Here is a 27,417-nt window from a genome sequence, read left to right on the forward strand (position 1 = left end):
GGGATGCAGACGATTCATGCAGCAGCAGCCCCCACTGATTGATCGAGTGCTGACACATGACCGGTCTTTCTCTGTCTGTGTGAGCCTGACTTGCAAATTGCGGTGTGATTAGAAGCAGCATCTGGCATCACATGCTTCAGAGGACAGCATCGTCTGAATGTTTTTTTTCTTTAATGTATCTATCATTTGACCTGTTGAGTCCTTTTGGCACAGACACATGAGAATAAACGTATCATTTTATGTATATGTGTGTGTGTTTGTGTGTGTGTGTTTGACTAAGCTGGTTATGTTTTTCTCTTAACTGGAACCCTTTATGTAAAATAAGTGTCATAGTATTTTTCATTATTTGTGTTCATTTTGGGGGGCCCTAGCCAGAGGAAACAATCATAGACTGTGCAGGTGTTTGTACCTGGTTGAGGAGCTCCCAGAGTAACTGGGATTTGGCCCACTGTGCTGTAGATACAATTCTCTCCTGTGGGGAAAAGAGCAGTGTAACTACTAACTAAGTTACTAAACGTGTGGAGCATTACTAAAGCTGTATAACAGGCTGCAGACCCTCAAGAAGCCTTATCAGTATTTAGCGTCATATAAAGATAACTGGGTTGCTATAGCCAATATTTTTTTTGTTTTTATATTCCACTTTTTTTCTTGTTACATAATTAAAACTGTGAATGTCAACAGCATTTCATGTGGCAACTGTTGTTATTCTGACTTTATATTATTAGGCTGAAAAGTACCATCTATTAATATCTTAAAATTTCTGCCTAACTCCAAAAAGGCAGGGTAGATAGATACAAGAGTACTGGACTCTAACGAGCTAATTCACCACAGAACAAACTCACTACCTAACATGAATATAACCAATGGTGGCTATGAGCTAATTGCTAGCTGCATCACATCTGCTTGCCACCCAACTCTGTGATGGTAAATAATACTATGGGGAAGAAAGCTAGCTACCTACAGGGAGAGAGAACTAGCTAACTAGAGCTCCTTTATGTTTGCTCGCTGGTTTGCTACATAGATAAATATCAGTGAACTGGAAAATAACTTTATTTGGTGTTCACGTTAGCTCCCTACAATGAATGCACATTTACCAGATTTAACTCATTGTTTAATTGTTTTGATGTACCACTTATATACAGGTGTTGGTAAGCAAGCTGTAATGTACAGCATTAATGTAAAGCATTAATAATTCTATCAAAATCTTGGAAAGGCAGAAATCTTACCCTAGTAATATTTCTCAAAGGAAAAAGCAAGACTGCTAACTTCTAGGATTGTGATAGCATGCTGCATGGTATAAATAAGTATTTACATTATATAGTATATTAAAGTATCTAATGTCACTAGACTAGCACAACAGTCTCTGGGGGGAAAAGGCATGTGATACCGTCAAGACCGAATAATTTTTGTCAAGTATGTAGCATAATTTGTATGAAACAAATTATGGGAAATAATTAGGTTCTTTGTGAATAAACTGTTTTATGAATAATCTCAACATAAGAACAAATTATTAATTCTTTGACAGTTTATTTTATAATTATTCATATTTTTGTATTAAAGAAACCTGCCAGAATTGAGGGGATTTCCTATTCACTGCAACAGCGCATGGTTTAGTGCACATGGTTAGTTTCCGTTATTTATTTTTGATTTTTTTAATCAAGAAGGTTACGCAGATTGTCATAATTTTATTTCTTAATCCTAAAATACAAAATTACATGGGTCAAAACACTAGTAAAATTGAATGAATACAATAATCTGACCAGAATTACATTGCAGTTTTTAGCACAGTGATGTAGTCAGCCCCACAACCCTGACTTTGAGCTAATGAATCAACCATAAATTAATTTAATCTAAATATATACAAAACGATTGGCTGACCCTGTATAATAGGTCAGTACGAAATTAATAAATTAGCCTACACATGTATAAACTGTATCTTTAATTCCAGCATGCTTGATGTTAAAATTAACTTGAGAGTAGCAGAACGTAAACTTTCACAAATTGGAGGTACTCACCTGAAGTGCCATGTGCCGAGTTTGGTATGCTTGCTGACATAGGAATTGATGGAGCAAATAACAAAACTGACAAACCAAGCCAAAAACAAAACCGTAGAAATTGCGAACATTAAAATGGCTTTCTCACATTGAACACGTGTCTGTGCGTAGGTGTGCAAGTCACACGTGTTCAACACACATCTGTGTGTGGGTTTACACTTCCTTCCTTCATTATATTACATTACATTACAGGCATTTAGCAGACGCTCTTATCCAGAGCGACTTACACAACTTTTACATAGCATTTTACATTGTATCCATTTATACAGCTGGTTATATACTGGAGCAATTTCGGTTAAGTACCTTGCTCAAGGGTACAACGGCAGTGTCCTACCCGAACCTGCGATCTTTCGGTTACAAGCCCAGTTCCTTACCCACTGTGCTACACTTCCTTCCTTCCACATAAGCTTGAGAATGCATCTGCTACAATATTACTATAGAACTTCATGCAATGTAAATAACGTTCTGGCAGTGTGTTGGTATGTCTGGACTCCAATTACTCACTAAATCCCTTAGTAATTATCCATCCATTATCTATACCCGCTTATCCTGAGCAGCCTATCCCAGCGCACATTGGGCGAGAGGCAGGAATGCACCCTGGACAATCTATCACATGGCACATACACCATTCACTCACACACTCATACCTATGGGCAATTTAGGGTCTCCAATCAGCCTACCTGCATGTCTTTGGACTGTGGGAGGAAACCGGAGTACCCGGAGGAAACCCACGCGGACACGGGGAGAACATGCAAACTCCACACAGAAAGGCCCCAAGCTGAGATTCGAACCCACAACCTTCTTGCTGTGAGGCAACAGTGCTACCCACTGCACTACCGTGCCGCCCCCTTAGTAATTATGATTTTTTATTTCAAGGAGAATATGATTTCATTACATGAGAATAACAAGAAAGTGGCCCTCAATAGAAAATGTATTTCCACCAACACATGTAGTATATTCACCAAAACTTAATCATTTCTTCCATGCCCTTCACACCAGGAGATGCATGCATTTTCACTACTGCATCCCTCAAATTGGGCATGAGATATGCCTGCTTAAATTAGACATGCCCTATGGTTTACATTCTAGCTACTCAAGCATGGTCTGGTGGCACTATATAAACTCCTCAAAATAAATTTGGAAATGTGTGTTTGGTCGATCATATCTCTGTTGTTACTGTATTATTAGCATTGTACTGTACAATGATGTCCCATTTGTAAGGATCTTGAATTTGTGGGATGAGCAACACAGCTGATTATGTGGGTGGGGCCCCAAGCGAAATGTGCAAAATTTCCCTGCCAATGTCAAACAGTGCATTCTCGCGTTGGTATTGACGCTATTGTTTTGAGTTGTTTGGGGGATTGGATGATTGAACTCTCTATCGGTAACAAGGAACAAAAAAGACATATTGGTAATTTTACGCTTTATTCATTGAACAAACAGTCAGGAGGCTCAGTAGTGGGTGGAAGAACAATACGCAGCCACAACAGCCTGGCACCTCCTCCTCATGCTGGTCACCAGCCTGGTCACGTGTTGCTGTGGGATGGCATTCCATTCCTCACCCAGGATTCGTCACAGGTCAGCCAACGTGGTTGAATGGAATGGCCTGCCAACAGCCCAGACCTTATCCCAGCTGAACACTTGTGGGATCAGCTCGGGCGTGCTGTACGTGCTAGAGTGACCAATGCAACCACATTGGCTGACCTGCGACAAATCCTGGTTGAGGAATGTAATGCCATCCCACAGCAACGCGTGATGAACAGGCTTTCCAATGATATAAGATACAATGCAAATAATACAGTAACAACAGAGATATGATCGACCAAACACAAATTTCCAAACTTTTTTTTTTGAGTTTATGTGCAGTGGCTGGAAAAATTTTTTATTTTTTTTATTTTATGGTTTCACTATGGACACATTAGAGCACTCTTTAAACATAGTCCCCCATATCAAGGCACCATAATGTTTGGGACAAATGGCTTCACAGGTGTTTTTAATTAGTTAAGTTTCTTTCTTTGTGCAGGCCAAACCTTAGGCTTAGCAAAATCAACTGTTTAGATTCTCATTTAAAAAATAGAGTACTGGTGAGCTCAGTAATCACAGAGGGTCTGGTAGGCCAAGGAAGATCTCTACTGTTGATGACCAAATAATCCTCACCATAATAAAGAAAATGTTTATGCCCTACAGCAGGTAGGTGTGGATGTGAAACTACTTTCTGCAGAAGTCTTCATGAACGGAACTACAGAGGCTACACTGCAAGATGCAAAGCACTAGTGGAAAAACAGGAAGGCCAGATTAGAGTTTGCTAAGAAGTACTTAAAAGAGCCTGCAGCGTTCTGAAAATATATCTTGTGGACAGGTAAGACCAAGATTCACTTGTATTAGACAGAACAATGTCTGGAGGCCAAAACCCAAGATCCAAGTACTGCCTCACTTGTCTTCATTGATGATGTAGCTGCTGATAGCAGCAGCAGAATAAATTCTGAAGTGTATAAAAACATCTTATCTGCTCAAGTTCAAGCAAATACCTCATTGAAAAAACTCAATGGACGGCGAATCCTACTGCAAGACAATGATCCCAAACATACTGATTAAAAAACAAAGGAGATTTTCAAAGCCAAGAAATGGAAGTGACTGGTCAAGTCAGTTGACTGGTCATGTCACCCATTCTGAATCCATTTGAACATGCACTTTGTATGTTGAAGATAAAAGTTAAGGCAAAACAAGCAGAAGCTGAAGATGGCTGCAGTACAAACCTGGCAGAGCGTCATGACAGAAGATACACAGCACTGTAGAAGAGGCAGCAGTGTAGTATAATAGGAAAGGATCTGGTCTTGTAAGCTAAAAGTCACAGGTTCTTTTCTTGGGTTGGACAGTGCTGATGTATCCTTGAGCAAGATACTTAACCTCCATTGCTTCAGTATAAATCCAGCTGTATAAATGGATGCTATGTATAATTTTTTTTTTTTTTTTTTAAGTTCTGTAAGTCGCTCTGAATAAGAGTGTCTGCTAAATGCCTGTAATATAATGCTGAACTATTTATATCCTTATAAAAAAGTTAGCATAATATTCATAAACGTTGGTCCAAAATCCAATGCTGAATGCATATCTGTTCATAACTTCTGGAGATAACTTTCTAACAGACATAACCCCCATCAACTCTGTTGGCAGAGGAGATGAAAAGTCAAGATGGTGAAATGATAACTATTAGGAATCAAGTAGATTTAAGGCACTCCGTCATATTATACTCTTTTTTTAACTATAGAGGAGTCTATAACGCATTCTGTACAACCTGGAAATGCTAACTCCTCTGTAATGAACAACGATCTTGCATCGTAAGATAAATTGCGCCGTCTTGTGGTTGTTTTACAAAAGGGGTGCTGAGAAACCATAGATATTACAAGGATGACAATTTAACATAGAACTCATGGTTCCTCATTAGTCAGATGAACAGGATCATGGGATTGTGAAGGACTTAGTTGTTATGGCCGCTGCAGAAGTTCGCTGAGTCTTCTATCTGGACGTACCAAGTATTTTTTTTTATTTGAGGGTAAAAGGTAATTCATATTGTGTAAAGCCAAATAGTGTCATAATTTATGTTGCGCTTAATTTAGCCAAATTAGGAACTTTGTCTGATTCTAAATATTTACAGACCCTTTAATCAGTAACGTTCGTTTTTCCAAAGCAAGAACAGCACTACACAGCTTTTGGCTACTAGCTAGCTAGCGAAATAACGTTAGCAAATGGCAGATAACTCACTGACGGTCACTGACATTTTCGGTTTCGTCCGTGCTAAAGGCAGCTATATAGTGAGTTAATGGTAAAGACCGGTATGTCCTGTCTGTTGGAAATAATTTTTTAATGTTTTATACGGCAGTGGGTCGTTTGGTGTTCGTGTAGCTAGCACGTTAGCCAACGAACACTGGCCTTGTAGTCTCGTTATGTTGCTCGTTCAGGAGCCAGCGATAGCTAACTCCCCCAGTACAGGCACGTCTTCAAAATAACGTGGTAGTCTAATGTGAGCTATTAGTTAGCTAGTCGTAGACATTGTGTTCATGCTGCTACCAACACTGTTGTCGTGTATTGAATGCCCCTGGGGCAGTTTGGCTAATAATGCTCGCGAATATAACGCCAACTTACGATAGCTACTCGTTTGCTTGGAGACATGGAGCAGCTATATTATTAGCTTTTTGACGCTGGGTTTTCCCTGTGGCTTGTTAGCCGTGATCGAATTCCTTCGGCACGTTGATTTGGCGAACAAAAGCTGTTAATTAAACGGTTACAGGTACGCTACCTGACATTAATTTGTGTGGGTATATTTTTCAGTGGGCTTTCATACTTCGGCTGGTCAGTAAGGACGTGATTGACATTGTATTGTACAGTCGAGGTGCCGTCAGTAGTTGATAAGTGGTTGTTTTAAAATCACTACTTTGTAGCAACGTGCTTATCGAATGTTACAGTCGTCAGACTTGTGTCCAATATTGTTTCTACTTTTGCCTTAAATCAATTGAGGCTGCCATAGTTTAACTGTAAGTAGTGCGAGGTAAGATGGTGGATATACCTCATAATTGAAATTTGAGTCTAATGCTGGTATTAAGAAAGGCGCTGTATCTCGAGCACTCTACTAAACATAACACTACAGTTCAATGAAAATTTATTTTTCAGTGTTCCATCTGCCACCATTTCTCTAAAACTTCAAACGCTTTAGCCCATCAGCTTACATAAATCACGGGCCTGCAACCATTTTTAAAAATGTGATCCCGAACCATACCTATCATCACGCACGTGCGAGCATGCTGAACTTAAAAATCCCCCAGGATTTCTTTCTAATCCTGGTAGCACTGCGGTTGTGGTTGCAGCAAGGCCGAGAATGTATGGCTGTTGAGTGTCTAAATTATAATAGCACCAGCTGGAGATCTTCATGTTGAGGTACTGCAGATGCTTCTGCTTAGCACGTGGTGAAGAACACTTGGCATGCGCAATGGTTTTTTTTTTTTTTAAGGCTTTGGTTTGTAGATATGTTCTTTTTTTTCTGATGAATAATTTTTCATTTGAGATCCTGATTCTCTGGAAAAGGCAGAGACTCGTTCTACTGCATAAGTACATACGTTGAGTTGTTGCAGTCCTAACCGCTGATAGTAGGAAATAGATGTACAACAATAAAGCCAAACTTTATTGGTTTATTGGGTCTAAAAACAGTTAGGCTACTTCTCGATTAATCGTGGGTGGGAATCGCATCCCTGATTTGGTGTTCAGAAAGATCATGAAAGTGTTGATGGTGGTGATGGTAATTGACATTGAACCTTGGCCGCGTTTGCATCCACAGCCAACAGCAGCCGTGCCCCGACGCGCCCCTACCCCCAGCGGAGCGGTCATGTGGCAGGAAGCCCGCAAACATGAGCGCAAGCTGCGCGGGATGATGGTGGACTACAAGCGCCGCGGCGAGCGCCGGCGCGAGTACTACGAGAAAATAGTGAGCAGAGGAACGGGCGATGACCCGCCCGCGTCGCGTCTCTCCCTGCACCTTCCCACATTCTGCTGCTTCTGCCTCTCCGCTGGTTCTTTCACTGTGCCGATTTGTACCCTGGCCTATCCACTTTCTCACTCCCCAGTGCTTTCACAAGCCTGACTCCTCTGCACCCTCCACGGTGGCTCAGTGAAGCACGCTCTCCTCGGACGCGCTGGCTGACAGCTTAGCACTTTTGCCAGCCCATGGTGTGTCAGCTGCACTTGCGTGATTGCTGCCTCAGGAGGAGACCGTGATAGTGTGCGCTTGGTAGATTAGAGGATGAGACACGCAAGCCCATACTGACTGAGACCCTCTTTACCTGGGGTACATTACAGCCAAACCCCCCCGGTACTGGCACAGTCTGCATTGCAGTCTGTACCAGATGCAGACAGCATGCACACTGGAACAGTGTGTCCATAGCAGAGTTCCCAGTGGCCCTCTTTTGCATTTTCGTTATGTGAGTCTGTGCAGAGGAGTTAGGAGTTAGACGTGGTACAGAGGTAATTCTGATGGGGGAGGAGTTAGGCGTGGTACAGAGGTAATTCTGATGGGGGAGGAGTTAGGTGTGGTACTGAGATCATTCTGTTAGGGGTGTGATTGATTGGACCATGCTGCTCTGTCTCCTCTGCAGAAAAAAGACCCAGCCCAGTTCCTGCAGGTTCATGGCCGGGCCTACAAAATCCACTTGGACTCAGCCGTGGCATTGGCTGCTGAGAGCCCCATCAACATGTGCGTATTTCCTTGTGAAAATATACTCACACACACACACACACATACAAACGCGCTCACTCACATGCACTCCTAAACACATAGGCATACATATACATACACACACACACACAAACCCACAGCCATGTATACACCCGCATGCATATGCCTACAGGGCCACATGCGTATGCAACGCGTACACATGCGCACACTCACATGGTTGATACGTGCACGCACACAACAGAAAGATGTGGCAGTGTGTATAGGTGCATACCGAGTTCTACTCTCTCATTAGGCACTTTAACCAGGGTCAGAAAGACCTCAAGCACACACACACACACGCAATGCGCTAAATCTCTACGGCAGGCCCGCCAGCTCGCTCTCTGTCTCCCGGAGACCCCATTCTTTCTCTCAATTTGAGTCTAAAATTTAGTTAGAAAAATCCCATTGTTGGTTTTTCCAGGATGCCATGGCAAGGAGACACCAGCAACATGATTGACAGGTTTGATGTGAGGGCACACCTTGACTACATCCCCACCTACACGCCTCCCCTCCTCAACACTGTGTGAGTACGACTTCCTCCTCACCTGAGCTCCCAATGTCAAATGAACTGCTCAGGTCACCGGAAACTCCCTTCCAGAATCTTCCAAATGTCAGTTTTTGTAATTGGGTATAGTAAAGTCAGAGTGTGTGGAACATTTATGTGAATTAACCAATTACTATCTCAACTGATAAGTCAGTCTATTACTTAATTTGCTTGTGTGTACACTTGAAAACCAGTGGCAGGAGCTTTGAGGTTATAAGTGTAGTGAGGTTTGATCAGTTCAACCTCAGTTAAATAGTCAGAATTCTGTACGTCTGTAGAGTCCAACTTAGTGAAATAACACACAGACAACAATGATTTGGAAAGAAAGGATATATATATATTGGCTATGATATTGAATATGTGTATAGGCTTTTTAAAAACAATTTGCATAATATGAGGAATAATATTATACAATTCTTAATCAGAGGAAATGATAATTCTGCAGCGGCTAAACATAGAAGTTAAGAGTACTACCATTTAACAACTGTTAATCTGTGTTATGGGTTGGTGACATGTTACTCTATATTACGTGGTTAGTTCATTTGATCAGTCTCATAAATTGTTTCAAAAATGTAAAACAACGAGGTCATGGAATTAGTCAGAAAAATGGCAAGCATTGTAGGAATGAATGGCCTGTTCTCGTCATTCTGTTATGCTATGTTCATTTGCTATTCCAGGCCAACGTACGCATAGCAAAACAAACAGAACAACAAATAGCAGTAAAATTGCTTTATTGCAGGTTTTACGCTGTGCTATCTTTTGATGTCGTTGTTAAAAGCATTTCAATACTTAATGCCAATAAAAGGGAAGGGCATTCCTCAATCCCATTATGTGATGCGTCCAGGGTCCGTGGCAGGTGCGCAGGGAGCCTTGAGAAACTACTTCTCTGAAGTCGGGGTCGCGACGGGTTCCAGTCAAGAGGACTGGATATGCACAGATCTTCCACTTGGGCCTGGCCGCAAGGGAGATATTAAGAGGAAAATTCTGTAGAGCCTAGTTCCTCAAAATGGCTGTCAATGGGGAATAAACCAGTTTGGTTTATTTCACGGACAGTAGCTGGCTAACTGTTTCTTGATGATCAGACAAGGTGCTTTGGGGTGCGCAGCGAAGTCCGTCAGTTTCCTTAGTGGCATCTGGTCAGGTAGACAAGTGTCTTTACCCTCAGAGCAAAGTTGTTAAGTTTTGGTCAGTTTTCATTCTCAGATTTAATGATGTGATGGGACCCCACGTCAGTCACTGAAATGATTGGTGTATTATTTTGGGCGCGCAAACACATGGCTTGTGGAGCGGTCAATAAAACATGGATAGATAAACCACTGATTGCTGCTTTAATGCTGCTGGTGGGTGGTTGATCATGCAGTGAGTTTATTGCTGGGTCACAAGAGGAAGGGGACAGGCACTTATGCCTCGGTCGACCGGAAAAGTTAACGGTGAACGTGACTCAGAGGAGGGTCAGTCCCGTGGTCAGGAAGCCAGAGGCCACAAGCGTTTCTGTGTATAGTTAGGGATGGCCAGTGTATCGAGTCATCGGTGACCGTGTGCGGAGGCTGATTTGTGCGTTTTGTGGGTTTTGTGTCCCTGCAGGACGCCAGAGCAGGAGTCGGAGGAGAGGAAGTGTAACTACGAGCGCTACAGAGGCCTGGTGCAGAACGACTTTGCCAGCAGTGAGTCTGACAGCAGGCCGATGCGCCCGCACGCTCACTCCCTCAGGACCTCGTCCAGCCTCCAGCCTTCAGCCTTCCGCCGCAGCTCACCTTACACTGCCGTTTAAAGACCGTGTGCAGTCAAGATCCTCATGTTGTAACGGTCACACATAAAGATCCGTGCAAATGCTATGATATCAAGCCCATTTTATTTGTTTGAATTTATACGTTTGCTTTTTATCTATATTGTAACGTGTAACTACAGGGTGATGTGGTGTTGGTGTTTTGGAGATAATTTGTTACATAACTAAGAAAGCAGTATACTGCATATTCTAGTGAACTTGAATTTCAGTGTAGGACAGGCTCATCATGTCAGACCTCCAGCTTGAGATATGAATTACTTTACATCAAAGGGAAATTGTATTATTTTACTGTTTATACATACATACATTGCATGCATTGCTATGTTGAGGCTTAATTCCCATGTGAATGTGGTAGCACTGGGTCCTTAAGGTTATTACTGTGTGGCTGGGTGCCCTTCTCGCCCTCAGTGTTGTGCAGTTGGACTTTGCTCACTGATGTTTGTTCCATTGCAGTCTCGGAGGAGCAGTGCCTGTACCAGATATATGTGGACGAGCTCTACGGTGGCCTGCAGAGGCCAAATGAGGACGAGAAGAAAAAGTGAGTTCCCTCGACTTGCTGTGCTCTATATTCGCATCATAAACTGTGCTGTGCTACGGCGCTGCTTCATCTCTCTGTTATCATTGCACACGCCGGCCTGCTTGCATGCCATTCGGCACCCTGCCGATCTGACTGCGTTACGCTTAAGGGGAACTGGTTCTGTGCCCCCACACCCCACACCCAACTCCTAGGCTCGCAGAAAAGAAGGCATCTATTGGCTACACGTATGAAGACAGTACTGTGACCGAGGCTGACGGGCAGTCTGACAAAGGGGAGGACGAGGACTCGGAGAACAGCGAATCGGAGGAGGATGAGGGAATCCCCGACATTGGTGAGTGAGGCCCTGCTTTCCACCTTGACAGTCGTTAGACGCCATAATCTTGGGGGGCATGCAAACATACTGTGGCATCCAATTTTGGGACAAAGACTTATTTTTTCTTGGTTTGGCTCTGTACTCGCACAATTTTAGATTTATCATCAAACAATCCACATCTGGTTAAAGCACAGATTCTCAGCTTTTATTTAAGGAGATCTTTATTTTTATTTGGTTTCACCATGTAGAAATTACAGCACTTTTTATGCATAGCTCCCCCATTTCAGGGCAGCATAGTGTTTGGGACAAATGCCTTCAGAGGTGTTTCTGATAAGTCGGGTGTGTTTAATTGCTTCCTTAGTGCAGGTGTAAGAACTGCCTGTATCTAGTCTTGATTCTAGGATTTTGATTGCCTTTGGAGTCTGTTATTGGTATTAGTCAACCTGAGGACCAGAGTTGTGCCAGTGAAAGTCAAGGCAGCCATTTTGAGGCTGGGAAATAAGAAAAAAACAGAGACATAGGCCAACCTTAGGCTCACCGAAAAGCACTGCTGTGCTAATCGCAAAGGGCCTGGTGAGCCAGGGAAGACCTCTGCGGTTAATGACTAAAGAATTCTCATCATAATGAAGAACAACCCCCCAGAAACACACTTCAGGTGGCTGGCATGGATGTGTCCGTGACTGTACTGAAGACTTATTCAACAGCCCAGCTGCACATATCTCATTTTTCACCTGCGCGTTTTCCAGACGTGGAGGTGGACGTGGATGAGCTGAACCAGGAACAGGTGCTGGACCTTAACAAGATGGCCACGCCATACGGGATGGCCGAAGGAGACTTTGTCAGGTCAGCAAGCGCCCGCACCTTTCCTCCGCCATAATTAAAGTGACGGGTCACTTCCTGTGGTTTCATGATGTCCGGTTTTAGTCTGCTTTCAACTGGCTCAGACAGTTCTTATGTCCAGTGAAGGATATTTTGGATACATAGAGAAGGTTAAGGGGAGGAATTCACTTAAGATAACTTCTTAGCAGCTTCTACAGCAGAGTTATATTTCTAAGGGCTGTAAATATGAGCAAACTGTGTATCATGCCCATACTTCTGAGCCCACAAGCAGTGCACACTCCACTCTCAAAACTCCTGCAGTAATGTTCATGTAGAAACCAATGTCCATTTCCTTTAGCATGGTTGTCTAGGTTGCATGCAGTAAATTAAAGGAAACGTTTCCAACAGAAAATAAAGCTATGTCCCTTAGACTCCTCTGCACCCCCACCCCCCTCCCCAGTGCACTTGTCCAGACGTGAGTAATGGTGATTGTGTTAACAGAAAGGTCCTATCTGGTACACTGGTCACATACAGTAGTGCTGTAGGCCTTGGATTTTGGGAGGCCTGTGTGCGTAACTGTCTGTGTTGTTGGGCAGGATGCTGAGGAAGGACAAAGAGGAAGTTGAGGCTATAAAACATGCCAAGGCCCTGGAGGCGGAGAAAGCCATGTACTCGGTAAGGGGCAGTGCGTGGACGCTGCTGGGTGGACTGTTTAGTTTGTGTGCAGGTCTCACAGGCCCTGTGCTGGTTTTGAGGGTTTTGGTGCCTGGTCCTTGATTTGGTTGCACGTGTGTGAGTGTGTGTGTCAGTGTGTGTTGTGCGCTTCACTGTGCATGTGTGAGGTTATCCTTTTCTTTGCGTGCGTGTGTATATCAAGGGTCCTCACCCTGCGTGTGCGAGTGTGTGTGCATGCACGAGCCTGTTGTGTGGTCCTTATTTGTGTGTTTGCATGCGGGTATCTGTGCCAGCATGCTCACGTTCTGTGTTCCTCACTGTGCGTGCGGTTTCCTCAGGGTCGACGGTCTCGCCGACAAAGGAGGGAATTTAGGGAGAAGAGACTGAAGGGACGGCAGATCAGCCCCCCCAGGTAACAGCCATAGTGCGTGCGTGCGTGCGTGCGTGCGTGGGTGCGTGCGTGCGGCCGGCCGGCCCTGGTTAGCCAGTTCTGTATCACCAGGCTACTCACTGGTCCTCTTTGATTCTCAGCTACGCCAGGAGAGACAGCCCGACCTACGACCCCTACAAGCGGTGAGTGTACAGGTTGATTTATGTCCTAGGTCTTTCACAGTGTAGTGCTTGCTAAAAATAGAATAGAGTACACGGGGAATTGCAGAAACCGACCATAAGTTGAGAATCAGCCTGTTGACTACAATGATTGTTGAAGAGTACATGGGAAAGTGAATTTGGCAGAATGACAGGGGAATCCTGAAGATGCACTCACACTCTTCCATCTTCTCCCACGGCCCGCCCCCTACATGCAGCCCCCAATCGGAATCAAGCTCAGAGTCCCGCTCCCGTTCCCGCTCCCCAGGACACGACAAGATCACCTTCATCACCAGTTTCGGGGGCAGTGACGAAGAGGGTGCACCGCCCGCCCCGGCCCCGCCTGCCAATGCCAGCCACGCCCCCAGCAGCAACTCCCAGCACCACCCCGCAGGTCATAGCAGGGGCTCCCGGTCGGTAACTTTCCCCTTCTGCTCCTCCTTGGTTTTCATTGGTTGTTTCCTCCTGTCACTCACTCGTTCCCTCCAATAGAGATGTGGATTTTGTTTGGTAGGTTGTGGCTGAAGAATGTCACATGTTCAGGCCAGGTTAAAGCCGGGGGGGCGGGGGATTCTGTTTCGATGGAATAATAGTTCACTGCATGACATGAAGATTATCTGCTTTTACCCAACCTGTTCATCTGGGCCCTGTTTCACAAAGCAGGATTACTCAGTTAGCTGGATCACTGCACTGAGCAAAACCCGGAATCCTCCCAAATCTGGAACATTGAGTAAAAAGACTTGTCCCAGGTTTTACTCGGTGCAGTTATCCAGCTAACTGAGTAATCCTGCTTCATGAAATACCCTGCTGTTCAGCAGAAATCTTAACCGGTGTATGTTGACACTCAGGTTTGCACATCCATAGTTCATGGTGCTGGCATAATAAGGTCTACAGGCCAAGTCCTCTCTGTGCAGCTGTGGGAGAGTAGTCTGATCTGCGTCTCTCTGAGTCTGTACAGAGCCTTCCTGGGGCTTGGAAGATGTGTTGAGCTTTAGGGTCTTACTGATACTCTGAGTGGACTCAGAGTTTCATGCCCTTGTGATCGATCATGTATGCATCGAACCAGTATATTTTGTGGAAGAAAGGCTGTCATTTAAAGGGAAATTTCACCCCGCTTCATTAAATTAATGTGTTGTTACTTGTGTTTACATAATCTAGCCTAAACATAGTTCTTTTTGTTTTAAGTCATGAAACAATTTTACCTTTAGACAATTTTAGCTTTTCAAAGTTGTCATTGCTATGCAAAAACAGTATTCCGTTTTGGCATTGTAATACAATTCCCATCATGCACTTCACCAACATCCCATTGACATCATGGACATTGACTCAGCAATTAACTATTATAGACTGAGGAAAAGAAAGACTGAAATGTCTACATACACCATTTCAAGTTCGGGTTTAACAGAGAGGAACATTGCACTGACTAGGACAATTTCCCACCCGTGTACACACGATTGGTTTTGAAATTGCAGTGTTGTAATTCACCGAGAGCATGAATGTCAATGTACATATACTTTTCATATTAAACATTAAACCTCCCAGCAGCCCTGCATTTAAAGCAGGGCCTGGCACGTATCATGCTCTGGCTGTTGGTATTGTCTGCTGGTAGTATAAAACCTGGCACAAACCTTTTGTTGATGAACATTTGTACGAGTGTTCTTGTGAGGAAATGGAGTGAATGCAGTGATGAAACATAGTAATGACTGTGGGCAATGTCCCCAGACCTATTTGTGTGTGTGTGTGTGTGTGTGTGTGTGTGTGTGCATGGGTGACAGAGTTGGGGTTGATTCCATTTCAGTTTGATCATTTCTGGAAAAATCGTAGTTTTTTTTTTTTTTTCATTTTACCACATTTCTTGAGTTGACTGAATGAACATGTAATTGACCCCGAGCTTGAGTGTGAACGTGTGTGTTAGCGTGCGCTTGCGTGTGCGAGTTTGAGTGACAGCCCTCCCCAGTGACACACGCCGGTCTTTCTCTCCGTCCAGCAGACGCCGGTCCTCCTCCAGCCCTTCTTCGTCGTCGTCCTCCTCCTCCTCCTCGCGGTCCTCCTCCCGCCGGTCGTCCTCGCGCTCGTCCTCACGTTCGCGCCGGAGCCGCCGCCGGGGGGGGAGGGAAGCCCGCTACTCGCGCTCCCGCTCCCGGTCCCGCCGCTCCGGCTCCCGGTCCCGGGCACGAGGGGGCGGGGCCGGGGGCGGGGCCCGCCGCCGATACGGGCGCAGCCGCTCCAGATCTGCCGACAGAGACCGGGGCCGGCGCTACGCCCCCCGCAGGCGCACCAGGTACGAGGATCGGGCCAGCCGCGGCATGGAGGCTTAAGGCTTTAAGGCGTGAGATCACACACATGTGATCAGAGCGTTCTTAACTGAACATTCTAATGCTGATGTAACAATCACTGTTGGAAACTGAGTAGAGTTCTAGAAACACTGGGACAGAATTTTGAAAAAACATTCCAAAAAACCCACTCTTCAAAGGGTTCATTCAGCAGTGTTCCATATTGAGCAGCTTCAGCTCGGTGGTTGTTGTTCACACGTTAGCCTAGCGCAACGGACGTATTTGAGCCTGGCAAAAACAGCGCATTTCAGAGCCATGACCTGAGGCACAGGGGAGTTGGCCAGCAACCAGCCCTTTCTAACCAAGCGCATCAGCTTAACAAAGCTGGGCTGAGCTGAACACAGCATTTCGTTCTGGTGAGTCAGTCGTGGAGTGTGAGACACGGGGGCACTGTGTGAATGGTGAGTAGGGCGTGCCGTGCGTGGAACGCGTCACACCTGTGCCCTCAGAGTGAGAGCCTGTGTCTGTGCTGCACGTCACTGGCGTGCCCGTGGCTGCTGTGCCCAGCGCTGTCCCAGCAGCCAGGCCAGCGGCTCTTCTCACTGAACTGCTTTAGCCTTCTGTCCTGCGTGGGGGGGGACACTAATGACCCCTCTCTCCTCCCCCTGCCTGGCAGTGGGCTGTTCAGTTACCCGTTTTGTGAGAGGAGGTTTTTCAGTCCAGGAGTGTAACACCCATTCTGATCTACCCTCCCAGGTCACGGTCCACTTCCCGGTTGGGCGATCGTTTCAGGCGTGGGGGTCGTGGGCCCGGCCCACGGCGGGGGGGCAGCAGCAGCCGGAGCCCCTCGCAGTCCCCCCCGCCCAGCCGCTCCCGCTCGCCCTCCCCCGCCCCCCGGCACGGCCCTCCCGCTGCCCTGGCTCTCTGTGACAAGCTGAGAAAGTGAGTGCTCCCGGCCAGCCCTGCTTTTACATCACACTACTGCAGGATCCGTTCATACGGCCTGCTCAACAGCAGTGTCCAGTCTGGGAACTGAACCTGCAGCTTAGAGGCCCGGTTCCCTACCCGTACCGCATTGCAGCTGCTAAAAGCACAGAAACACGGGCGCGTGTGACCCCTCGAACCTGAGCCGACCCAGCTCGGGCTCGGTCAGTACAGAGGCTCGCCGCAGCGGCAGGCTGGTTCCTGTACACGCGGACCGGGTCCTCTCTGGCCGGCCGGAACGCGCAGGGAACCGCAGCGCTTCCTCATGCTTACCCAGCGGCGCGCGCAGCACCCGCCAGGGTCCGTCAGACAGGGACCTGCCCCTCCTCTGAGTGGCATCGCTGCTCTGCTGTAGCACTGTGCGGAGAGTGCGGTGGAGAACGGTCACTGAAGGGTTCATCGGAGAGAAGCGCATTTGTCCGACAGTGCTGCTTGTGTGCTGGTTTGGGTGAAGCGCCTGTAACTCAGGTCACAACGCACAGATGGCTTGGAAAGCGGTTAATGTCCTGCTGTGTTTGTGTTTTGTGCCTGTGTGCAGTGTAGGTCTGTGCTCAGTGCTGTATCTGTTTTGTGCCTGTGTGCAGTGTAGGTCTGTGCTCAGTGCTGCTCTGCTGTTTCTGTTTTGTGCCTGTGTGCAGTGTAGGTCTGTGCTCAGTGCTGCTGTGTTTCTGTTTTGTGCCTGTGTGCAGTGTAGGCCTGTGCTCAGTGCTGCTCTGCTGTTTGTTTTGTGCCTGTGTGCAGTGTAGGTCTGTGCTCAGTGCTGCTGTGTTTCTGTTTTGTGCCTGTGTGCAGTGTAGGCCTGTGCTCAGTGCTGCTCTGCTGTTTCTGTTTTGTGCCTGTGTGCAGTGTAGGTCTGTGCTGTATCTGTTTTGTGCCTGTGTGCAGTGTAGGTCTGTGCTCAGTGCTGCTGTGTTTCTGTTTTGTGCCTGTGTGCAGTGTAGGTCTGTGCTGTATCTGTTTTGTGCCTGTGTGCAGTGTAGGTCTGTGCTGTATCTGTTTTGTGCCTGTGTGCAGTGTAGGTCTGTGCTCAGTGCTGCTGTGTTTCTGTTTTGTGCCTGTGTGCAGTGTAGGTCTGTGCTCAGTGCTGCTCTGCTGTTTGTTTTGTGCCTGTGTGCAGTGTAGGTCTGTGCTCAGTGCTGCTGTGTTTGTGTTTTGTGCCTGTGTGCAGTGTAGGTCTGTGCTCAGTGCTGCTCTGCTGTTTGTTTTGTGCCTGTGTGCAGTGTAGGTCTGTGCTCAGTGCTGCTCTGCTGTTTGTTTTGTGCCTGTGTGCAGTGTAGGCCTGTGCTCAGTGCTGCTGTGTTTGTGTTTTGTGCCTGTGTGCAGTGTAGGTCTGTGCTCAGTGCTGCTCTGCTGTTTGTTTTGTGCCTGTGTGCAGTGTAGGTCTTGCTCAGTGCTGCTGCTGCTTTCTGTTTTGTGCCTGTGTGCAGTGTAGGTCTGTGCTCAGTGCTGCTGTTGTTCTGTTTTTGTGCCTGTGTGCAGTGTAGGCCTGTGCTCAGTGCTGCTGTGTTCTGTTTTGTGCCTGTGTGCAGTGTAGGTCTGTGCTCAGTGCTGCTCTGCTGTTTTGTTTTGTGCCTGTGTGCAGTGTAGGTCTGTGCTCAGTGCTGCTGTGTTTCTGTTTTGTGCCTGTGTGCAGTGTAGGTCTGTGCTGTATCTGTTTTGTGCCTGTGTGCAGTGTAGGTCTGTGCTCAGTGCTGCTGTGTTTCTGTTTTGTGCCTGTGTGCAGTGTAGGTCTGTGCTCAGTGCTGCTGTGTTTCTGTTTTGTGCCTGTGTGCAGTGTAGGTCTGTGCTCAGTGCTGCTGTGTTTCTGTTTTGTGCCTGTGTGCAGTGTAGGTCTGTGCTCAGTGCTGCTCTGCTGTTTGTTTTGTGCCTGTGTGCAGTGTAGGTCTGTGCTCAGTGCTGCTGTGTTTCTGTTTTGTGCCTGTGTGCAGTGTAGGTCTGTGCTCAGTGCTGCTGTGTTTCTGTTTTGTGCCTGTGTGCAGTGTAGGTCTGTGCTCAGTGCTGCTGTGTTTCTGTTTTGTGCCTGTGTGCAGTGTAGGTCTGTGCTCAGTGCTGCTGTGTTTCTGTTTTGTGCCTGTGTGCAGTGTAGGTCTGTGCTCAGTGCTGCTCTGCTGTTTCTGTTTTGTGCCTGTGTGCAGTGTAGGCCTGTGCTGTATCTGTTTTGTGCCTGTGTGCAGTGTAGGTCTGTGCTCAGTGCTGCTCTGCTGTTTGTTTTGTGCCTGTGTGCAGTGTAGGCCTGTGCTCAGTGCTGCTGTGTTTCTGTTTTGTGCCTGTGTGCAGTGTAGGTCTGTGCTCAGTGCTGCTGTGTTTCTGTTTTGTGCCTGTGTGCAGTGTAGGTCTGTGCTCAGTGCTGCTCTGCTGTTTCTGTTTTGTGCCTGTGTGCAGTGTAGGTCTGTGCTCAGTGCTGTATCTGTTTTGTGCCTGTGTGCAGTGTAGGTCTGTGCTCAGTGCTGCTCTGCTGTATCTGTTTTGTGCCTGTGTGCAGTGTAGGTCTGCTCAGTGCTGCTCTGCTGTATTGGCCACACTGCTGCGGAACATGGCGGTTAAACCTGTTTGTTCTCTCTCCCCAGGCCTGATACTCCGGGCGGTAAAGAGACGGGAGCTGCCAAAGTCAGTAAGAATTTGATTTGGCTGTGTTTGTTGCTAAAGTCTCCGCCCCCTCACCTCTGACAGGCTGACAGGGTCGTCACTCAGGCTGGGGGCTCCACCCCCTCCCCTCACCCAGGCCACCCTTGTACTCAGGGCTCTTCCGTACTAATGTCTAGCTTTATTTGAAGGTGTGCCGTTCTGTCTGTGAGGAACACTCTGTACTGTTGTTGCCGAAGGACCTCATAGCTCCTGCCTCAACGGATGGACTGATGTTAAACTGGGAGTCTAGGCCCTTTCATGTTGGGAGGGGGGATTTCCCCCCCCCCAACGTACCGCTGTATCAGAAAAGATGTTCTCTAGCCAAACAGGTTTGTGGGGTTTAATCTGAGCTACAAGGTCCCCCAGCTTAGCGCTCATATCCCAAGGCCCGTGTGTGTCCTTGTTTATTCGTCTTTGGCCACTTGGGGGAGACAAAGTCCTCACTTCACTTCGATGGCCGACCTCCGACTGCCCAGCCTCAGTTTAGTAGCATTTCTGGGCTGTTCTCTCAAACCAAGCTGTTTTTTTCCTCCCCTTTCTCTCTCTTTCAAAAGAAACACACCAAGCAGGATGATGAAAAGCTAGTGAGCGAGTTGGTAAGCCGCCAGGTTGGTCGCTGAGTGAGCGAGTAAAAGAAAGAGAATATGTGAGGTTGAGAGGTCCAGGTGTGCAGGTAGCTGCAGGGAGAGGAGGCTAGGAGGGGCCAGCACTGCACCGAGGGCCTGTCTGGACAGGCACACTGAACCAGTCCAACAAGAAACACATTTTTCAAGAGGGCAGCTCAGGTTATAACACCGGCAATGAAGGAAGGAGACCGTGAACAAGGCAGCTGAGGGGAAAAACGGGGAGACTGGCCATTTTGAATGCTGAAGTGGGGCAGTGCGATCGTGCCGCCATTTTGGATACCTAATCAGGCAGCGTAAGCAAATCTTCGCAACAGACACTGTTGTTCCTGTTAGCGGGGATGGAACATAGTCCGTTTTTCAGGTCTTTCCACAAATTTGGAATTCATTCAAATTGTATTTAAAATGCTGAATAATAAGATGAGAAACAGAGTTTGCAAATTCAGCAGTCCCCCAGCACTGGAACCAGAGTGGAGTTAGCCGTGCTCTCATGTCCTGGGTGACTGATTGTAAGCCCAGTTAATAAGCTCACGAGCACAATCAACATTTACAGTTATGTGAAATGACTATTATTTGCAGCTGGCATATTTCACAAACACTAGTTTGCAAGTTATGATGAATAGAAGGCTTGAAATGATGTCTAAAGTAGTTTTTTTTTTTTTCCCCCCCTCCCTTTTTGACCAAAATCAACCTGCTCACTGTGCTGTTTTTGAAAGGTGTCAGTGGGCCTCTGGAGGGGTGCCCCCCCCCATGCCGACAGTCAGCTTAGACACGCTCCTCTCCAGACTGGCCCACTTCAGCATGCCACAGTCAAGCCAGTAGCCACAGTAAAGCTCAGGGCCCCTGTGTCAGGCTGTATCTGCAGTACCCCCGCCTCTGTGAACGCAGCAGGGGAGAACTTACACATTCTCAGCAGTTTGAGGTTTTGCTTAATGTCATTTTTCCATTCTTATTATTATTGTCCAGCTTAGTTTTTTGTAATTTTTTTTTTAGCTCCTCCACCTCCTGTTGCTCTGTTGCTGCCCACTCACATAAGCACAGACCTGGAATTGAACCCTCAGAAATGTGGCAGGTGTCCCGCTGGAGTGGCTCAAACTGCTGTGTGGCAGTGCCCCCACCCCCAGTCCTCCCCCGCCCCCCCTCTTCCTCTCGCTCCCACCTGGGGCGTGCGCACTGACGCCTGTGTGTCCATTACAGCCCAAGATGACCCCCCAGGAGAAACTGAAGCTGCGGATGCAGAAAGCTCTCAACAAGCAATGTGAGAACCCTAACCCCCCCCTTTAACCCCACCCCACCCCGATTCCCCGTCGAATAGAGCGCGCTCAGTGTGACGTGCCTCACCGCCGCCAGCCGCATCTGCAGCGCGCCGAGCTAACGTTCGGTCCAGGCTAGCCCTCTGCAGCCGGTGCTCTGCAGTACTTCACTGGCGTTGGGCACTTAGCCAGAGCGACTTCAAACACAGACGCCCCTTACCCGTTCCTCAATGAAGGGGGAAAACTGAAACCGTTAAGTACTGGAAAGTGCAAAGATCTTTTAAAGTTAGAGCCTAAAGCACTTATTATAATAACAACGTGGTGCTATATGACGGTGATAATGCAGTACTATTATAATGTAATAAGAACCCCGGGATGTGATTGTAATATAATTACGTGGTGGTAAGGTTTAATGACATGGTGGCATAATGCAGTAACTCCTGGTTTGGTATTGCTTGTTCCCTTCAAAGCAGCAGCCAAGTAAACAATGTGATGCATTTTAACCGACTCTGCCCCCTTCCACCCCCACAGCCAAGGCGGATAAGAAAGCCGCGCAGGTGAAGATCCAACAGCAGGAATACAAGAGACAGGTGTGTGTGTGTGCAGTCTTTCACTGGTCTACATGTGTCAGAAACGCGCAGTGACATTGACCTGTGCCCATGCATGCAGCAGCAGCCGCAGGGACTTTTATAGACAGCCGCAGCCGCAGCCCTGCTCATCCAGCTGTGGTCCTCACACACGTGTGTGCGTTTGTGTTACAGCTGTGGTCCTCACACACGTGTGTGCGTTTGTGTTACAGGAGCGAGAGGGCGAGCTCCGAGCCATGGCACGCAAGATCCGCATGAAGTAAGAAATCTGTGTGTGTGTGTGTGCCTGTGTGTGCGTGCCTGTGCGTGCGCGTGTGCCTGTGTGTGCATGCCTGCGTGTGTGCGTGTGTCTGTGCATGCCTGTGTGTGCCCGCATATGTGCCTGTGTGTGTGTGTGTCTGCGTGCCTGTGTGCGCGCATGTGTGCCTGTATGTGTGCGTGGGGTATAGTAAATTAATTGTCATTGTGTGGTTATAGAGCATTGTCCGGTGTGCTGCACTGCTTTCTGGGTTTGGTTTGAATGTGGTTACAGGCACAGTGTAGGTGATCATGGTATAATGTACTTAATAAGTGCAGCATAAATTGCATCTGTGGGAACAAGTAAAGGTGGAGTGGGTGTTGTGTGGTGTGGTGTGATTGGTGTGGGCGCAGTGTGGATTTAGGTGTAGGTGTAGGTGCAGTGTGGATGATGTAGGCGTCAGCAGTGATGTAAGCAGTGTTACATGTTCCAGGGAACGGGAGCGTCGTGAGAAGGAGAGGGACGAATGGGAAAGACAGTATGGGAGACAGAGCCATTCCCCCTCCCCCACTCCCAAATACAGTGAGTAGCTCATACCCCCCCCCTCTACAGTATTACACCCCCTCCCCTTCCACAAATACAGTACTACACCCCCTCCCCTTCCACAAATACAGTATTACACCCCCTCCCCTTCCACAAATACAGTACTACACCCCCTCCCCTTCCACAAATACAGTATACACCCCCTCCCCTTCCACAAATACAGTACTACACCCCCTCCCCTTCCACAAATACAGTACTACACCCCCTCCCCTTCCACAAATACAGTACTACACCCCTCCCCTTCCACAAATACAGTACTACACCCCCTCCCTTCCACAAATACAGTACTACACCCCTCCCTTCCACAATACAGTATTAACACCCCCCTTCCACAAATACAGTACTCACCCCCTCCCTTCCACAATACAGTATTACACCCCCTCCCCTTCCACAAATACAGTACTCACCCCCTCCCCTTCCACAAATACAGTACTACACCCCCTCCCCTTCCACAAATACAGTACTACACCCCTCCCCTTCTACAAATACAGTACTACACCCCTCCCCTTCCACAAATACAGTACTACACCCCTCCCCTTCCACAAATACAGTACTACACCCCCTCCCCTTCTACAAATACAGTACTACACCCCCTCCCCTTCCACAAATACAGTACTACACCCCTCCCCTTCCACAAATACAGTACTACACCCCTCCCCTTCCACAAATACAGTACTACACCCCCTCCCCTTCCACAAATACAGTACTACACCCCTCCCCTTCCACAAATACAGTACTACACCCCTCCCCTTCACAAATACAGTACTACACCCCCTCCCCTTCCACAAATACAGTACTACACCCCTCCCTTCCACAAATACAGTACTACACCCCCTCCCCTTCTACAAATACAGTACTACACCCCCTCCCCTTCCACAAATACAGTACTACACCCCTCCCCTTCCACAAATACAGTACTACACCCCCTCCCCTTCCACAAATACAGTACTACACCCCCTCCCCTTCCACAAATACAGTACTACACCCCCTCCCCTTCCACAAATACAGTATACTTCACCCCTCCCCTCGCAAATACAGTATACACCCCTCCCTTCTAAATACAGTACTACACCCCCTCCCCTTCACAAATACAGTACTACACCCCCTCCCCTTCCACAAATACAGTACTACACCCCCTCCCTTCCACAAATACAGTACTACACCCCTCCCCTTCCACAAATACAGTACTACACCCCCTCCCCTTCCACAAATACAGTACTACACCCCCTCCCTTCCACAAATACAGTATTACTCCCCCCCTCCCTCCAAATACAGTATTACACCCCTCCCTTACTGAAATACAGTACTACACCCCCTCCCCTTCCACAAATACAGTACTACACCCCCTCCCCTTCCACAAATACAGTACTACACCCCTCCCTTCCACAAATACAGTACACACCCCCTCCCCTTCCACAAATACAGTATACTTCCCCCTCCCTCTGCAAATACAGTACTACACCCCTCCCTTACTCAAATACAGTAATACACCCTGATCCCCCATTCCCCAAATAGAGCGTTTTAAGAAGATTCGCTGCAATTTAACAGACAGACATTACGCCTTAATTTGCTTGCATTAATCTGTTTGTTTGTCTCCTAGGTCGTGACTACAGTTCATCCAGAAGGTATGTGAAAAGCCGCTGCTCACAAGAGCCCCTTAACTCTGCCTGCTGTGCGTTTACACAGTCAGGTGTGTGTGTGTGTGTGTGTGTGTGTGAGCTGTGCGTTTACACAGTCAGGTGTGCGTGTGTGTGCGTGTGCGTGTGCGTGTGCGTGTGTGTGTGTTTACACAGTCAGGTGTGTGTGTGTGTGTGTGTGTGAGCTGTGTGTTTACACAGTCAGGTGTGTGTGTGAGCTGTGTGTTTACACAGTCAGGTGTGTGTGTGTGTGTGTGTGTGTGTGTGAGCTGTGCGTTTACACAGTCAGGTGTGTGTGTGAGAGCTGTGCGTTTACACAGTCAGGCGTGTGTGTGTGAGCTGTGCGTTTACACAGTCAGGTGTGTGTGTGTGTGTGAGCTGTGTGTTTACACAGTCAGGTGTGTGTGTGTGTGTGAGCTGTGTGTTTACACAGTCAGGCGTGTGTGTGTGTGTGTGTGTGAGCTGTGTGTTTACACAGTCAGGCGTGTGTGTGTGAGCTGTGCGTTTACACAGTCAGGTGTGTGTGTGTGTGTGTGTGAGCTGTGCGTTTACACAGTCAGGCGTGTGTGTGTGTGTGTGTGTGAGCTGTGTGTTTACACAGTCAGGTGTGTGTGTGTGTGTGTGTGTGTGAGCTGTGCGTTTACACAGTCAGGTGTGTGTGTGTGTGTGTGTGTGTGTGTGTGAGCTGTGTGTTTACACAGTCAGGTGTGCGTGTGTGTGTGTGAGCTGTGCATTTACACAGTCAGGCGTGTGTGTGTGAGCTGTGCGTTTACACAGTGCATGTGAGCAGGGGAGTGTGCACTCTAGCAGTGTTCCTGGGGACAGTCTGTCACGCCCCGGCAGTCCGGAGAGGGAACGGTGCGGAGCACGAGCACGTCCACAAACGGCTGGGTCTCCTCTGCAGCGGCCCTTACAGAGCTCCTCACCGCAGGGCCCCCTCTGCCCGCCCGGCACGGGGCAGACCGTGGCTGCTCAGCTCCTGCTGCCGAGTGGCAGGGGGGCGCTGTATGCAGCTGAGGGTTTATGCTCCCCCAACAGCACCCCCAAATACGCTTTTTGCCGATGAGAAAGCTTGGTGACTGCACAGCTGAAAATAGTTACTTCTGCAGCCCATTTCCCATTAGTCCTGGGGCCGAAGGTCAACTTGTGAGAGCACTCGGCACTCGTGGGTTAAAACCAGAGCTGTCTGGCCAGCTAGCGTGGACTAAAAGATGGCAACCAGGGTAACGCTAGGAAAATATCCAGTCATTTTAATAGCTGTAGATTGTGGCTGCACTGTTTCAGCAGTTAAATGAAATGAGTCTGTCGTGATGCAAACTTGATAGAAGATTGGTTGTATTGCCATTTCAATAACAAAGAATTGGGGCTTGGGGAGCATGAGGCTGATCGTAAGACTGTCTCTAGGCTGTTCTGTAGTCTAATTTTGGACGTAACCATTCTAGACTAGAGGTGTTCTTACTCTGTTGTAAATTCTTGTTTTATTTATTTATTTATTTATTTTACCCCTCTTCTCTTCCCCTCTCTGTCCAGGAGGTCTCGTTCTCGGTCAAGGAGCCCATACTACCGATACTGAACCCCCACCGCCCCCCCCCCCCCAACATGCCCATAGCCCCGCCCCGCCCTGCCCTGCCCTGCCCCGCCAGCAGCAAGCTCTCCCTGAGGTGGGGGCAGCTGCTGGGTGGGTGTGAGGAGAAGGGGAACGAGGGTTCCACCACTCAGCCTGAAGAGGAGCATCATATCTGAGCCCAGCCCCCGCTACACTTGCCTTTACTTTAACGGCAGCAAGACTGAATCCAGGACCCTTAATAAACCTGCTTTCTGACTACACCCAGGCATACGTACGCTTGCACACACACACACACACACACACATGCACACACACACACACACTCACACGCCTACAAACACACATGCATGCCTACACACGCATGCTCACACACACACACCTGCACACACACACACACACACACCTGCACACACTCTCACACCTACACACACACATGCATGCCTATACGCACACACGCACACACGCACGCACGCACGCACCCACACACACGCACGGCTGCCTGCCTGCACACACACACAGACACACACACGCACACTGGGGGAGGGGGGCTGTGAATGACGATATTCTGCATAATTCCGTTAAACCGTTGTCTGAGAACATCATTTTTGAGAACAAAACGTGATTTTGTATAGCATTGCTACAAAAGTTAACAGCCTGGTGTGTCTGGTCATTGTCCAGAGGTGGTCAGGCTAGGCTGTAAGATTCTCCGCAGATCATAACTGTGCTCTATCAATCAAATTTTTAAGCACCTGTACTTATCTCTGAGCTACCAAAAATACTAGACAAGTATGTGAATTTTTTGCGGAAGTGCTTCTGGATGTCTCTGGGATGCTTGATTCACAATGTGATTACCCTCATTCTTCCTGACCATAATGGAAATTTCATAGAATCCTGATGTATTTTCACTCGCCACCTCACCCCCAATACTCTGTTTGGTTGTATGAAGCTCAGAAAGGTGAAGACATGGGAGTTTGGTTTTTAATCAAATGAATGAAAAATGTGATTCATTCTTGTAAATATTTTCTTCATTTCAAATTGTAATGGAATTATAAAACAGGATCAAACCTGGAGAAGGAAGTTGAAAATGACAGTCCAGGATTTGGTTTTGGCCTTTTTGTAAACCTGCTTTCTGCCTGTTCTAGCCACACAGCTGTAAATACTGCCGTTTTACTGTTGGTGACAGAAATGGGTCACTTCCTCATTTTTGTGTTTTGTTTAAAGGAATCGCAGATGATCGGTGTCCAAATAAAACGCATACCAGTAATCTATCAAAATCTTTGTCTCACTTTTTTTCTTTAGAAATGGATGCAAGCAGAATAAGATCAATTTCGATTGGTTCTTGTACTCTCGTTATATGGAATCTGGCATTATGTCTGATGTGTCATGGTTCTGAATCAGGCAGTATTTATTTTGCGGATGGCGGCAGGCCAACTCAGGCACGCCTCGGTGAT

General features: G+C 47.4%; 1 protein-coding gene and 1 long non-coding RNA gene across 11 annotated transcripts in view; one reads left to right on the forward strand and one right to left on the reverse strand.

Annotated features, from left to right (window-relative positions):
* Positions 1–2,382, reverse strand: part of LOC135235954 (uncharacterized) — a 13,836-nt gene extending 11,454 nt beyond the window's left edge. Inside the window, exons 1-2 of the long non-coding RNA XR_010324470.1 lie at positions 2,016–2,382; positions 410–472 (exon numbers count right to left, since the gene is read on the reverse strand). This is a non-coding gene — a long non-coding RNA (uncharacterized LOC135235954). The remainder of the gene's footprint in view (positions 1–409; positions 473–2,015) is intronic.
* A 3,071-nt stretch (positions 2,383–5,453) lies between these two features.
* clasrp (CLK4-associating serine/arginine rich protein) lies at positions 5,454–27,240 on the forward strand. 10 transcript variants are annotated; one of them, XM_064301133.1, is made up of 21 exons: positions 5,454–5,611; positions 7,381–7,527; positions 8,195–8,292; positions 8,735–8,836; positions 10,442–10,521; positions 11,097–11,181; positions 11,373–11,512; positions 12,241–12,337; positions 12,910–12,988; positions 13,327–13,400; positions 13,520–13,561; positions 13,795–13,989; positions 15,564–15,857; positions 16,606–16,791; positions 19,401–19,440; positions 21,279–21,339; positions 21,866–21,924; positions 22,134–22,180; positions 22,638–22,741; positions 24,363–24,387; positions 25,930–27,240. In XM_064301133.1, exons 2-21 carry the CDS (start codon positions 7,429–7,431, stop codon positions 25,970–25,972), a joined length of 1,950 nt encoding a protein of 649 aa, XP_064157203.1. In that variant the 5' UTR covers positions 5,454–5,611; positions 7,381–7,428; the 3' UTR covers positions 25,973–27,240. The 10 variants fall into 10 exon arrangements, 5 of the variants coding, with proteins under 5 accessions (XP_064157203.1, XP_064157204.1, XP_064157205.1 ...); XM_064301134.1 differs by having other exon boundaries at positions 15,567–15,857; XM_064301135.1 differs by having other exon boundaries at positions 5,455–5,611; positions 22,653–22,741.
* The last annotated feature ends 177 nt before the right edge of the window (positions 27,241–27,417 follow it).

Source organism: Anguilla rostrata, chromosome 12 (assembly GCF_018555375.3).
Source record: "Anguilla rostrata isolate EN2019 chromosome 12, ASM1855537v3, whole genome shotgun sequence".
In the NCBI taxonomy this organism is placed as follows: Eukaryota; Metazoa; Chordata; class Actinopteri; order Anguilliformes; family Anguillidae; genus Anguilla; species Anguilla rostrata.